This window comes from Salvelinus fontinalis, chromosome 1, assembly GCF_029448725.1.
Source record: "Salvelinus fontinalis isolate EN_2023a chromosome 1, ASM2944872v1, whole genome shotgun sequence".
NCBI classification, from domain to species: Eukaryota; Metazoa; Chordata; class Actinopteri; order Salmoniformes; family Salmonidae; genus Salvelinus; species Salvelinus fontinalis.
The window spans coordinates 30,823,730-30,839,343 of record NC_074665.1 but is presented as its reverse complement, the minus strand read 5'-3'; the positions used below and the strand labels follow the sequence as shown (position 1 = coordinate 30,839,343).

General features: G+C 46.6%; 1 protein-coding gene across 3 annotated transcripts in view; it reads left to right on the top strand.

The window, feature by feature from the left end:
• Window positions 1-15,614, top strand: part of LOC129852911 (tetratricopeptide repeat protein 7A-like) — a 79,288-nt gene that overhangs the window by 3,544 nt on the left and 60,130 nt on the right. For all 3 annotated transcript variants that reach the window (XM_055918524.1, XM_055918521.1, XM_055918515.1), the window contains exon 4: window positions 286-454. In XM_055918524.1, the coding sequence (XP_055774499.1) occupies window positions 286-454 (169 nt within the window). The remainder of the gene's footprint in view (window positions 1-285; window positions 455-15,614) is intronic.

Here is a 15,614-nt window from a genome sequence, read left to right as displayed (position 1 = left end):
ACACCTCACTTCCTCCGATTCTATCTCGTTAACTTATCTCAGCAAGTTTCCAATTAGTCTATTATTTTCACATTTACCTGTTTTCTCTGTCACTCTTCACTTAGTCTCTCGTAACAGTCTTAACAATAAAATGATGGTATTGGCTGTCTTCCCTTTTTTACTTACCTGTTTGTCATTGTGTCAAAAACTCACAGCCCTTGTGTCATGTCGTGTCTGTCGTGTCTGTCGTGTCTGTCTGTCTGTCTGTCTGTCTGTCTGTCTGTCTGTCTGTCTGTCCCCACACAGCCCAGGCACCTGAACGAGGCTCTTCTCCTTATGGCCAAAATACACTATGTCCAGGGCTGTTACCATGACGCACAGGGCATGTGTGCAAGGGTGGGTATAGACGAGCTGACGGGGGATGAGCAGCCCCTCTACCACCTGCGTCTGCTCGCAGAGGCCTTTGTCATCAAAGGTACCAATCATTTCATAGGCAGATACTGGGTGATATGGAATATGGAAAACACATGATGTTTGACCTGTCTGGTATTTGTTTAGTAGACAGACGAAACATTCTGTGTGACCTGAGATTTTTTACTTGATTATGACCTATGCTAAATGGATATTCAATGCACAAAGTAAACAAATGACCAGGGCCCGTTTTCATCAAGCATCTATTCATTATAATCCAAACATCGAAACTGATCCTAGATCAACACTCCTACTCTGAGACGCTATTTGAATACGAGCCCAGAGCTACAAATGATGATTTCAATCAGGTATCCTCTGGTTTTAGTCTCCATCTGTACAGTGTTATGATTACATGGAGCTCAGATATGATTTGCATACTGGCATTACTGCCTTTCCGATGAACTAGACAAAGAGACAGCCAAAGCCTGTAGACTGGCACGTTTCCCTGAAAAACACTCAAGTTGAACAGCACTGTGCATAAATGTACCTAATGGTCTAGTTCCTAATCTCCCATGGCAGGAGTTATTATAGGCCTGTGATGACTATAACCTTGTATGGGTTTAGAAGTGGCCCGTTCTAGGCTGTATGAATACAATCATTAGAATGAAATGCGACTGGGAAACGTCTGTTTGATTGGAGAGATCAGTATCTCCATACCCCAGGTATGTTTATATGAATATAGATCAGTGTCTCCATTCCCCAGGTATGTTTATATGAATGTAGATCAGTATCTCCATACCCCAGGTATGTTTATATGAATGTAGATCAGTATCTCCATACCCCAGGTATGTTTATATGAATGTAGATCAGTATCTCCATACCCCAGGTATGTTTTTATGAATATAGATCAGTGTCTCCATGCCCCAGGTATGTTTATATGAATATAGATCAGTATCTCCATACCCCAGGTATGTTTATATGAATGTAGATCAGTATCTCCATACCCCAGGTATGTTTATATGAATGTAGATCAGTATCTCCATACCCCAGGTATGTTTATATGAATGTAGATCAGTATCTCCATACCCCAGGTATGTTTATATGAATATAGATCAGTATCTCCATACCCCAGGTATGTTTATATGAATGTAGATCAGTATCTCCATACCCCAGGTATGTTTATATGAATATAGATCAGTATCTCCATACCCCAGGTATGTTTATATGAATATAGATCAGTATCGCCATACCCCAGGTATGTTTATATGAATGTAGATGAGTGTCTCCATACCCCAGGTATGTTTATATGAATATAGATCAGTATCTCCATACCCCAGGTATGTTTATATGAATGTAGATCAGTGTCTCCATACCCCAGGTATGTTTATATGAATGTAGATCAGTATCTCCATACCCCAGGTATGTTTATATGAATATAGATCACTATCTCCATACCCCAGGTATGTTTATATGAATGTAGATCAGTATCTCCATACCCCAGGTATGTTTATATGAATGTAGATCAGTGTCTCCATACCCCAGGTATGTTTATATGAATGTAGATCAGTATCTCCATACCCCAGGTATGCTTATATGAATGTAGATCAGTGTCTCCATACCCCATGTATGTTTTTATGAATATAGGTCAGTTTCTCCATACCCCAGGTGTGTTTTATATGAATGTAGATCAGTGTCTCCATACCGCAGGTATGTTTATATGAATATAGATCAGTGTCTCCATGCCCCAGGTATGTTTATATGAATGTAGATCAGTGTCTCCATACCCCAGGTGTGTTATATGAATGTGGATCAGTGTCTCCATACCCCAGGTATGTTTATATGAATGTAAATCAGTATATCCATTCCCCAGGTATGTTTATATGAATATAGATCAGTGTTTCCATACTCCAGGTATGTTTATATGAATGTAGATCAGTATCTCCATACCCCAGGTATGTTTATATGAATATAGATCAGTTTCTCCATACCCCAGGTATGTTTATATGAATATAGATCAGTATCGCCATACCCCAGGTATGTTTATATGAATGTAGATCAGTATCTCCATACCCCAGGTATGTTTATATGAATGTAGATCAGTATCTCCATACCCCAGGTATGTTTATATGAATGTAGATCAGTGTCTCCATACCCCAGGTATGTTTATATGAATGTAGATCAGTATCTCCATACCCCAGGTATGTTTATATGAATATAGATCACTATCTCCATACCCCAGGTATGTTTATATGAATGTAGATCAGTATCTCCATACCCCAGGTATGTTTATATGAATATAGATCAGTATCTCCATACCCCAGGTATGTTTATATGAATGTAGATCAGTGTCTCCATACCCCAGGTATGTTTATATGAATGTAGATCAGTATCTCCATACCCCAGGTATGTTTATATGAATATAGATCACTATCTCCATACCCCAGGTATGTTTATCTGAATGTAGATCAGTATCTCCATACCCCAGGTATGTTTTTATGAATGTAGACAAGTATCTCCATACCCCAGGTATGTTTATATGAATGTAGATCAGTATCTCCATACCCCAGGTATGTTTATATGAATATAGATCAGTGTCTCCATGCCCCAGGTATGTTTATATGAATATAGATCATTGTCTCCATGCCCCAGATATGTTTATATGAATATAGATCAGTGTCTCCATGCCCCAGGTATGTTTATATGAATATAGATCAGTGTCTCCATACCCCAGGTATGTTTATATGAATGTAGATCAGTGTCTCCATACCTTAGGTGTGTTTATATGAATATAGATCAGTATCTCCATACCCCAGGTATGTTTATATGAATGTAGATCAGTATCTCCATACCCCAGGTATGTTTATATGAATGTAGATCAGTATATCCATTCCCCAGGTATGTTTATATGAATATAGATCAGTATCTCCATACCCCAGGTATGTTTATATGAATGTAGATCAGTATCTCCATACCCCAGGTATGTTTATATGAATATAGATCAGTATCTCCATACCCCAGGTATGTTTATATGAATGTAGATCAGTATCTCCATACCCCAGGTATGTTTATATGAATGTAGATCAGTGTCTCTATACCCCAGGTATGTTTATATGAATGTAGATCAGTGTCTCCATACCCCAGGGATGTTTATGTGAATATAGATCAGTATCTGCATACCCCAGGTATGTTTATATGGATATAGATCAGTATCTCCATACCCCAGGTATGTTTATATGAATATAGATCAGTATCTCCATACCCCAGGTATGCTTATATGAATGTAGATCAGTGTCTCCATACCCCATGTATGTTTTTATGAATATAGGTCAGTTTCTCCATACCTCAGGTGTGTTTATATGAATGTAGATCAGTGTCTCCATACCGCAGGTATGTTTATATGAATATAGATCAGTGTCTCCATGCCCCAGGTATGTTTATATGAATGTAGATCAGTGTCTCCATACCCCAGGTGTGTTATATTTACATTTACATTTAAGTCATTTAGCAGACGCTCTTATCCAGAGCGACTTACAAATTGGTGCATTCACCTTATGACATCCAGTGGAACAGCCACTTTACAATAGTGCATCTAAATCTTTTAAGGGTTGGGGGGGGGGGGGTTCAGAAGGATTGCTTTATCCTATCCTAGGTATTCCTTGAAGAGGTGGGGTTTCAGGTGTCTCCGGAAGGTGGTGATTGACTCCGCTGTCCTGGCGTCGTGAGGGAGTTTGTTCCACCATTGGGGTGCCAGAGCAGCGAATAGTTTTGACTGGGCTGAGCGGGAACTGTACTTCCTCAGTGGTAGGGAGGCGAGCAGGCCAGAGGTGGATGAACGCAGTGCTCTTGTTTGGGTGTAGGGCCTGATCAGAGCCTGAAGGTACTGAGGTGCCGTTCCCCTCACAGCTCCGTAGGCAAGCACCATGGTCTTGTAGCGGATGCGAGCTTCAACTGGAAGCCAGTGGAGAGAGCGGAGGAGCGGGGTGACGTGAGAGAACTTGGGAAGGTTGAACACCAGACGGGCTGCGGCGTTCTGGATGAGTTGTAGGGGTTTAATGGCACAGGCAGGGAGCCCAGCCAACAGCGAGTTGCAGTAATCCAGACGGGAGATGACAAGTGCCTGGATTAGGACCTGCGCCGCTTCCTGTGTGAGGCAGGGTCGTACTCTGCGGATGTTGTAGAGCATGAACCTACAGGAACGGGCCACCGCCTTGATGTTAGTTGAGAACGACAGGGTGTTGTCCAGGATCACGCCAAGGTTCTTAGCGCTCTGGGAGGAGGACACAATGGAGTTGTCAACTGTGATGGCGAGATCATGGAACGGGCAGTCCTTCCCCGGGAGGAAGAGCAGCTCCGTCTTGCCGAGGTTCAGCTTGAGGTGGTGATCCATCATCCACACTGATATGTCTGCCAGACATGCAGAGATGCGATTCGCCACCTGGTCATCAGAAGGGGGAAAGGAGAAGATTAATTGTGTGTCGTCTGCATAGCAATGATAGGAGAGACCATGTGAGGTTATGACAGAGCCAAGTGACTTGGTGTATAGCGAGAATAGGAGAGGGCCTAGAACAGAGCCCTGGGGGACACCAGTGGTGAGAGCGCGTGGTGAGGAGACAGATTCTCGCCACGCCACCTGGTAGGAGCGACCTGTCAGGTAGGACGCAATCCAAGCGTGGGCCGCGCCGGAGATGCCCAACTCGGAGAGGGTGGAGAGGAGGATCTGATGGTTTTCAGTATCGAAGGCAGCCGATAGGTCTAGAATGATGAGAGCAGAGGAGAGAGAGTTAGCTTTAGCAGTGCGGAGCGCCTCCGTGATACAGAGAAGAGCAGTCTCAGTTGAGTGACTAGTCTTGAAACCTGACTGATTTGGATCAAGAAGGTCATTCTGAGAGAGATAGCAGGAGAGCTGGCCAAGGACGGCACGTTCAAGAGTTTTGGAGAGAAAAGAAAGAAGGGATACTGGTCTGTAGTTGTTGACATCGGAGGGATCGAGTGTAGGTTTTTTCAGAAGGGGTGCAACTCTCGCTCTCTTGAAGACGGAAGGGACGTAGCCAGCGGTCAAGGATGAGTTGATGAGCGAGGTGAGGTAAGGGAGAAGGTCTCCGGAAATGGTCTGGAGAAGAGAGGAGGGGATAGGGTCAAGCGGGCAGGTTGTTGGGCGGCCGGCCGTCACAAGACGCGAGATTTCATCTGGAGAGAGAGGGGAGAAAGAAGTCAGAGCACAGGGTAGGGCAGTGTGAGCAGAACCAGCGGTGTCGTTTGACTTAGCAAACGAGGATCGGATGTCGTCGACCTTCTTTTCGAAATGGTTGACGAAGTCGTCTGCAGAGAGGGAGGAGGGGGGGGGGGGGGGATTCAGGAGGGAGGAGAAGGTGGCAAAGAGCTTCCTAGGGTTAGAGGCAGATGCTTGGAATTTAGAGTGGTAGAAAGTGGCTTTAGCAGCAGAGACGGAAGAGGAAAATGTAGAGAGGAGGGAGTGAAAGGATGCCAGGTCCGCAGGGAGGCGAGTTTTCCTCCATTTCCGCTCGGCTGCCCGGAGCCCTGTTCTGTGAGCTCGCAATGAGTCGTCGAGCCACGGAGCGGGAGGGGAGGACCGAGCAGGCCTGGAGGATAGGGGACATAGAGAGTCAAAGGATGCAGAAAGGGAGGAGAGGAGGGTTGAGGAGGCAGAATCAGGAGATAGGTTGGAGAAGGTTTGGGCAGAGGGAAGAGATGATAGGATGGAAGAGGAGAGAGTAGCGGGGGAGAGAGAGCGAAGGTTGGGACGGCGCGATACCATCCGAGTAGGGGCAGTGTGGGAAGTGTTGGATGAGAGCGAGAGGGAAAAGGATACAAGGTAGTGGTCGGAGACTTGGAGGGGAGTTGCAATGAGGTTAGTGGAAGAACAGCATCTAGTAAAGATGAGGTCAAGCGTATTGCCTGCCTTGTGAGTAGGGGGGGAAGGTGAGAGGGTGAGGTCAAAAGAGGAGAGGAGTGGAAAGAAGGAGGCAGAGAGGAATGAGTCAAAGGTAGACGTGGGGAGGTTAAAGTCACCCAGAACTGTGAGAGGTGAGCCGTCCTCAGGAAAGGAGCTTATCAAGGCATCAAGCTCATTGATGAACTCTCCGAGGGAACCTGGAGGGCGATAAATGATAAGGATGTTAAGCTTGAAAGGGCTGGTAACTGTGACAGCATGGAATTCAAAGGAGGCGATAGACAGATGGGTAAGGGGAGAAAGAGAGAATGACCACTTGGGAGAGATGAGGATCCCGGTGCCACCACCCCGCTGACCAGAAGCTCTCGGGGTGTGCGAGAACACGTGGGCAGACGAAGAGAGAGCAGTAGGAGTAGCAGTGTTATCTGTGGTGAGCCATGTTTCCGTCAGTGCCAAGAAGTCGAGGGACTGGAGGGACGCATAGGCTGAGATGAGCTCTGCCTTGTTGGCCGCAGATCGGCAGTTCCAGAGGCTACCGGAGACCTTATATGAATGTGGATCAGTGTCTCCATACCCCAGGTATGTTTATATGAATGTAAATCAGTATATCCATTCCCCAGGTATGTTTATATGAATATAGATCCGTGTTTCCATACCCCAGGTATGTTTATATGAATGTAGATCAGTATATCCATTCCCCAGGTATGTTTATATGAATATAGATCAGTTTCTCCATACCCCAGGTATGTTTATATGAATATAGATCAGTGTCTCCATACCCGATGTATGTTTATATGAATATAGATCATTGTCTCCATACCCCAGGTATGTTTATATGAATGTAGATCAGTGTCTCCATACCCCAGGTATGATTATATGAATGTAGATCAGTATCTCCATACCCCAGGTATGTTTATATGAATATAGATCAGTGTCTCCATACCCCAGGTATGTTTATATGAATATAGATCAGTATCTCCATACCCCAGGTATGTTTATATGAATATAGATCAGTATCTCCATACCCCAGGTATGTTTATGTGAATATAGATCAGTGTCTCCATACCCCAGGTATGTTTTTATGAATATAGATCAGTGTCTCCATACCCCATGTATGTTTTTATGAATATAGATCAGTTTCTCCATACCCCAGGTATGTTTTTATGAATATAGATCAGTGTCTCCATACCCCAGGTGTATTTATATGAATATAGATCAGTATCTCCATACCTCAGGTGTATTTATATGAATATAGATCAGTGTCTCCATACCCCAGGTATGTTTATATGAATATAGATCAGTGTCTCCATGCCCCAGGTATGTTTATATGACTTTAAATCAGTGTCTCCATACCACAGGTGTGTTTATATGAATGTAGATCAGTGTATCCATACCCCAGGTATGTTTATATGAATATAGATAATTGTCTCCATACCCCAGGTATGTTTATATGAATGTAGATCAGTGTCTCCATACCCCAGGTATGTTTATATGAATGTAGATCAGTATCTCCATACCCCAGGTATGTTTATATGAATGTAGATCAGTATATCCATTCCCCACTTATGTTTATGTGAATATAGATCAGTATCTCCATACCCCAGGTATGTTTATATGAATATAGATCAGTATCTCCATACCCCAGGTATGTTTATATGAATATAGATCAGTATCTCCATACCCCAGGTATGTTTATATGTGTCACGATCGTCTTCTTTAGAGAGAGTGGACCAAGGCGCAGCGTTTGTAAAATACATCTTCTCTTTATTTTGAAGATGAACACGAAACGAAAACTTATACAAAAACAACAAACAACCGTGAAGCTACAAACGAAAGTGCACACACAAGCTACTTACGTTCAACATAGACAATTCCCCACAAACAGCTAAAGCCTATGGTTGCCTTAAATATGGCTCCCAATCAGAGACAACAATAACCAGCTGTCTCTAATTGAGACCCAATTCAGGCAACCATAGACTTTCCTAGATACCTACACTCAACCATAGACACAGCTAGACTTCTATACTAAACATAAACCCAACTACTCTAATAAACCCCCTAAACTTTACAACCACCCTAGACACTACAAAAAACACATACATTCCCCATGTCACACACTGACTTAACTAAAATAATTAAGAGAACAAAGAATACTAAGGCCAGGGCGTGACAATATGAATATAGATCAGTGTTTACATACCCTAGGTATGTTTATATGAATGTAGATCAGTTTCTCCATACCCCAGGTATGTTTATATGAATGTAGATCAGTATCTCCATACCCCAGGTATGTTTATATGAATGTAGATCAGTGTCTCCATACCCCAGGTATGTTTATATGAATATAGATCAGTATCTCCATACCCCAGGTATGTTTATATGAATATAGATCAGTGTCTCCATACCCCAGGTATGTTTATATGAATATAGATCAGTGTCTCCATACCCCAGGTATGTTTATATGAATATAGATCAGTGTCTCCATACCCCAGGTATGTTTATATGAATATAGATCAGTATCTCCATACCCCAGGTATGTTTATATGAATATAGATCAGTGTCTCCATACCCCATGTATGTTTTTATGAATATAGATCAGTATCTCCATACCCCAGGTATGTTTATATGAATATAGATCAGTGTCTCCATACCCCAGGTATGTCTATATGAATATAGATGTGTCTCCATACCCCAGGTATGTTTATATGAATTTAGATCAGTATCTCCATACCCCAGGTATGTTTATATGAATATAGATCAGTGTCTCCATACCCCAGGTATGTTCATATGAATGTAGATCAGTGTCTCCATGCCCCAGGTATGTTTAGATGAATGTAGATCAGTGTCTCCATACCCCAGGTATGTTTCTATGAATATAGATCAGTGTTTCCATACCCCAGGTATGTTTATATAAATGTAGATCAGTATCTCCATACCCCAGGTATGTGTATATGAATGTAGATCAGTATATCCATTCCCCAGGTATGTTTATATGACTATAGATCAGTGTTTCCATACCCCAGGTATGTTTACATGAATGTAGATCAGTATATCCATTCCCCAGGTATGTTTATATGAATATAGTTCATTGTCTCCATACCCCAGGTATGTTTATATGAATATAGATCAGTATCTCCATACCCCAGGTATGTTTATATGAATGTCGATCAGTGTCTCCCTACCCCAGATATGTTTATATGAATATAGATCAGTGTCTCCATACCCCAGGTATGTTTATATGAATGTAGATCAGTGTCTCCATACCCCAGGTATGTTCATATGAATATAGATCAGTATCTCCATACCCCAGGTATGTTTCTATGAATATAGATCAGTATCTCCATACCCCAGGTATGTTTATATGAATGTCGATCAGTGTCTCCCTACCCCAGATATGTTTATATGAATATAGATCAGTGTCTCCATACCCCAGGTATGTTTATATGAATGTAGATCAGTGTCTCCATACCCCAGGTATGTTTATATGAATATAGATCAGTATCTCCATACCCCAGGTATGTTTATATGTGTCACGATCGTCTTCTTTAGAGAGAGTGGACCAAGGCGCAGCGTGTGTAAAATACATCTTCTCTTTATTTTGAAGATGAACACGAAACGAAAACTTATACAAAAACAACAAACAACCGTGAAGCTACAAACGAAAGTGCACACACAAGCTACTTACGTTCAACATAGACAATTCCCCACAAACAGCTAAAGCCTATGGTTGCCTTAAATATGGCTCCCAATCAGAGACAACAATAACCAGCTGTCTCTAATTGAGACCCAATTCAGGCAACCATAGACTTTCCTAGATACCTACACTCAACCATAGACACAGCTAGACTTCTATACTAAACATAAACCCAACTACTCTAATAAACCCCCTAAACTTTACAACCACCCTAGACACTACAAAAAACACATACATTCCCCATGTCACACCCTGACCTAACTAAAATAATTAAGAAAACAAAGAATACTAAGGCCAGGGCGTGACATAAACCCCCCCTTAAGGTGCGAACTCCGGGCGCACCAGCACACAGTCTAGGGGAGGGTCTGGGTGGGCGTCCGTCCACGGCGGCGGCTCCGGCACTGGTCGTGGTCCCCACCCCACCATAGTCACTACCCGCTTTCGTATCCTCCTCCAAATGACCACCCTCCAAATTAACCCCACTGGATTAAGGGGCAGCTCCGGACTGAGGGACGGCAGCTCCGGACTGAGGGACAACACCGGGCTGGCTGGCGGATCCTGGCTGGCTGGCGGATCCTGGCTGGCTGGCGGATCCTGGCTGGCTGGCGGATCCTGGCTGGCTGGCGGATCCTGGCTGGCTGGCGGATCCTGGCTGGCTGGCTCTGGCGGATCCTGGCTGGCTGGCTCTGGCGGATCCTGGCTGGCTGGCTCTGGCGGATCCTGGCTCGCTGACGGCTCTGGCTGGTCATGGCTCGCTGACGGCTCTGGCTGGTCATGGCTCGCTGACGGCTCTGGCTGGTCATGGCTCGCTGACGGCTCTGGCTGGTCATGGCTCGCTGACGGCTCTGGCTGGTCATGGCTCGCTGACGGCTCTGGCTGGTCATGGCTCGCTGACGGCTCTGGCTGGTCATGGCTCGCTGACGGCTCTGGCTGGTCATGGCTCGCTGACGGCTCTGGCTGGTCATGGCTCGCTGACGGCTCTGGCTGGTCATGGCTCGCTGACGGCTCTGGCTGGTCATGGCTCGCTGACGGCTCTGGCTGGTCCTGGCTCGCTGACGGCTCTGGCTGGTCCTGGCTCGCTGACGGCTCTGGCTGGTCCTGGCTCGCTGACGGCTCTGGCTGGTCCTGGCTCGCTGACGGCTCTGGCTGGTCCTGGCTCGCTGACGGCTCTGGCTGGTCCTGGCTCGCTGACGGCTCTGGCTGGTCCTGGCTCGCTGACGGCTCTGGCTGGTCCTGGCTCGCTGACGGCTCTGGCTGGTCATGGCTCGCTGACGGCTCTGGCTGGTCATGGCTCGCTGACGGCTCTGGCTGGTCATGGCTCGCTGACGGCTCTGGCTGGTCATGGCTCGCTGACGGCTCTGGCTGGTCATGGCTCGCTGACGGCTCTGGCTGGTCATGGCTCGCTGACGGCTCTGGCTGGTCATGGCTCGCTGACGGCTCTGGCTGGTCATGGCTCGCTGACGGCTCTGGCTGGTCATGGCTCGCTGACGGCTCTGGCTGGTCATGGCTCGCTGACGGCTCTGGCTGGTCATGGCTCGCTGACGGCTCTGGCTGGTCATGGCTCGCTGACGGCTCTGGCTGGTCCTGGCTCGCTGACGGCTCTGGCTGGTCCTGGCTCGCTGACGGCTCTGGCTGGTCCTGGCTCGCTGACGGCTCTGGCTGGTCCTGGCTCGCTGACGGCTCTGGCTGGTCATGGCTCGCTGACGGCTCTGGCTGGTCATGGCTCGCTGACGGCTCTGGCTGGTCATGGCTCGCTGACGGCTCTGGCTGGTCATGGCTCGCTGACGGCTCTGGCTGGTCATGGCTCGCTGACGGCTCTGGCTGGTCATGGCTCGCTGACGGCTCTGGCTGATCCGGTCTGGCGGAAGGCTCTGGCTGATCCGGTCTGGCGGAAGGCTCTGGCTGATCCGGTCTGGCGGAAGGCTCTGGCTGATCCGGGCTGGCGGAAGGCTCTGGCTGATCCGGGCTGGCGGAAGGCTCTGGCTGATCCGGTCTGGCGGAAGGCTCTGGCTGATCCGGTCTGGCGGAAGGCTCTGGCTGATCCGGTCTGGCGGAAGGCTCTGGCTGATCCGGTCTGGCGGAAGGCTCTGGCTGATCCGGTCTGGCGGAAGGCTCTGGCTGATCCGGTCTGGCGGAAGGCTCTGGCTGATCCGGTCTGGCGGAAGGCTCTGGCTGATCCGGTCTGGCGGAAGGCTCTGGCTGATCCGGTCTGGCGGAAGGCTCTGGCTGATCCGGTCTGGCGGAAGGCTCTGGCTGATCCGGTCTGGCGGAAGGCTCTAGCGGCTCCTGTCTGGCGGAAGGCTCTAGCGGCTCCTGTCTTGCGGAAGGCTCTAGCGGCTCCTGTCTGGTGGACGGCTCTGTAGGCTAATGGCAGACGGGGGGCTTTGCAGGCTCATGGCAGACGGGCGGCTTTGAAGGCTCAATACAGACGGGCAGTTCAGGCGCCGCTTGGCAGACGGGCAGTTCAGGCGCCGCTTGGCAGACGGGCAGTTCAGGCGCCGTTGGGCAGACGGCAGACTCTGGCCGGCTGAGACGCACTGTAGGCCTGGTGCGTGGTGCCGGAACTGGAGGTACCGGGCTAAGGACACGCACCTTCAGGCTAGTGCGGGGAACAACAACAGGGCACACTGGACTCTCAAGGCGTACTATAGGCCTGATGTGTGATACCGGCACTGGTGGTACCGGGCTGAGGGCACGCACAACAGGGCGAGTACGGGGAGAAGGAACAGTGCATACAGGGCTCTGGAGACACACATGAGGCTTGGTGCGTGGTACCGGAACTGGTGGTACCGGACTGGAGACACGCACCTCAAGGCTAGTGCGGGGAGCAGGAACAGGGCACACTGAGTTCTCAAGGCGCACTATAGGACTGGTGCGTGGTACCGGAACTGGTGGTACCGGGCTGAGGGCAGGCACCTCAGGACGAGTGCGGGGAGAAGGATAAGTGCGTACAGGGCTCTGGAGACGGACAGGAGGCTTGGTGCGTGGTGCCGGGACTGGAGGCACTGGGCTGGAGACACGCACCACAGGGAGAGTGCGTGAAGGAGGAACAGGGCTCTGGAGACGCACTGGAAGCCTGGTGCGTGGTGTCAGCACTGGTGGTACTGGGCTGGGAACACACACCACAGGGCTAGTGCGAGGAGCAGTAACAGAACGTACAGGACTCTGGAGACGCACAGGAGGCTTTGTGCGTGCTGTAGGCACTGTCTTAACCAGGCGGCTAGCACGCTCCTCAGGACGAGTATGGAGAGCTGTTCCCGGTGACATTAAGTCACCAACACGTTCATTCGGACGGATGCCGTGCCTCATGCACCAAACCAATACATCCCTCATAACTCTCTCCTCCAATTTCTCCATTAACTCCTTTACTGTCTCTGCGTCACTCTCCTCCAAATCCGCCCTCACCGGCTCCTTACGGTAAACAGGAGGAGTTGGCTCACGTCTCCCGACTGACCCAACTAAACTACCCGAGAGCCCCCCCCCCCCCCCCCAAGACATTTTTGGGTTTGACTTACGGGCTTCCAACCTTGTTTCCGTGCTGCCTCCTCATATCGCCGCCTCTCTTCTTTCGCTGCCTCCAGCTCAGCTTTAGGGCGGCGATATTCTCCTGGTTGAGCCCAGGGTCCCTTTCCATCCAATATTTCCTCCCATGTCCATGAGTCCTGGTTACTTTGCCGCTGTTGTTGGTTCCGCTCACGCTGCTTGATCCATGGTTGGTGGGGAATTCTGTCACGATCGTCTTCTTTAGAGAGAGTGGACCAAGGCGCAGCGTGTGCAAAATACATCTTCTCTTTATTTTGAAGATGAACACGAAACGAAAACTTATACAAACTATACAAAAACAACAAACAACCGTGAAGCTACAAACGAAAGTGCACACACAAGCTACTTACGTTCAACATAGACAATTCCCCACAAACAGCTAAAGCCTATGGTTGCCTTAAATATGGCTCCCAATCAGAGACAACAATAACCAGCTGTCTCTAATTGAGACCCAATTCAGGCAACCATAGACTTTCCTAGATACCTACACTCAACCATAGACACAGCTAGACTTCTATACTAAACATAAACCCAACTACTCTAATAAACCCCCTAAACTTTACAACCACCCTAGACACTACAAAAAACACATACATTCCCCATGTCACACACTGACTTAACTAAAATAATTAAGAGAACAAAGAATACTAAGGCCAGGGCGTGACAATATGAATATAGATCAGTGTTTACATACCCTAGGTATGTTTATATGAATGTAGATCAGTTTCTCCATACCCCAGGTATGTTTATATGAATGTAGATCAGTATCTCCATACCCCAGGTATGTTTATATGAATGTAGATCAGTGTCTCCATACCCCAGGTATGTTTATATGAATATAGATCAGTATCTCCATACCCCAGGTATGTTTATATGAATATAGATCAGTGTCTCCATACCCCAGGTATGTTTATATGAATATAGATCAGTGTCTCCATACCCCAGGTATGTTTATATGAATATAGATCAGTGTCTCCATACCCCAGGTATGTTTATATGAATATAGATCAGTATCTCCATACCCCAGGTATGTTTATATGAATATAGATCAGTGTCTCCATACCCCATGTATGTTTTTATGAATATAGATCAGTATCTCCATACCCCAGGTATGTTTATATGAATATAGATCAGTGTCTCCATACCCCAGGTATGTCTATATGAATATAGATGTGTCTCCATACCCCAGGTATGTTTATATGAATGTAGATCAGTATCTCCATACCCCAGGTATGTTTATATGAATATAGATCAGTGTCTCCATACCCCAGGTATGTTCATATGAATTTAGATCAGTGTCTCCATGCCCCAGGTATGTTTAGATGAATGTAGATCAGTGTCTCCATACCCCAGGTATGTTTCTATGAATATAGATCAGTGTTTCCATACCCCAGGTATGTTTATATGAATGTAGATCAGTATCTCCATACCCCAGGTATGTGTATATGAATGTAGATCAGTATATCCATTCCCCAGGTATGTTTATATGACTATAGATCAGTGTTTCCATACCCCAGGTATGTTTACATGAATGTAGATCAGTATATCCATTCCCCAGGTATGTTTATATGAATATAGTTCATTGTCTCCATACCCCAGGTATGTTTATATGAATATAGATCAGTATCTCCATACCCCAGGTATGTTTATATGAATGTCGATCAGTGTCTCCATACCCCAGATATGTTTATATGAATATAGATCAGTGTCTCCATACCCCAGGTATGTTTATATGAATGTAGATCAGTGTCTCCATACCCCAGGTATGTTCATATGAATATAGATCAGTATCTCCATACCCCAGGTATGTTTCTATGAATATAGATCAGTATCTCCATACCCCAGGTATGTTTATATGAATATAGATCAGTATCTCCATACCCCAGGTATGTTTCTATGAATATAGATCAGTATCTCCATACCCCAGGTATGTTTATATGAATATAGATCAGTATCTCCATACCCCAGGTATGTTTATATGAATATAGATCAGTATCTCCATACCCCAGGTATGTTTATATGAATGTAGATCAGTGTCTCCATACCCCAGGTATGTTTATATGAATATAGATCAGT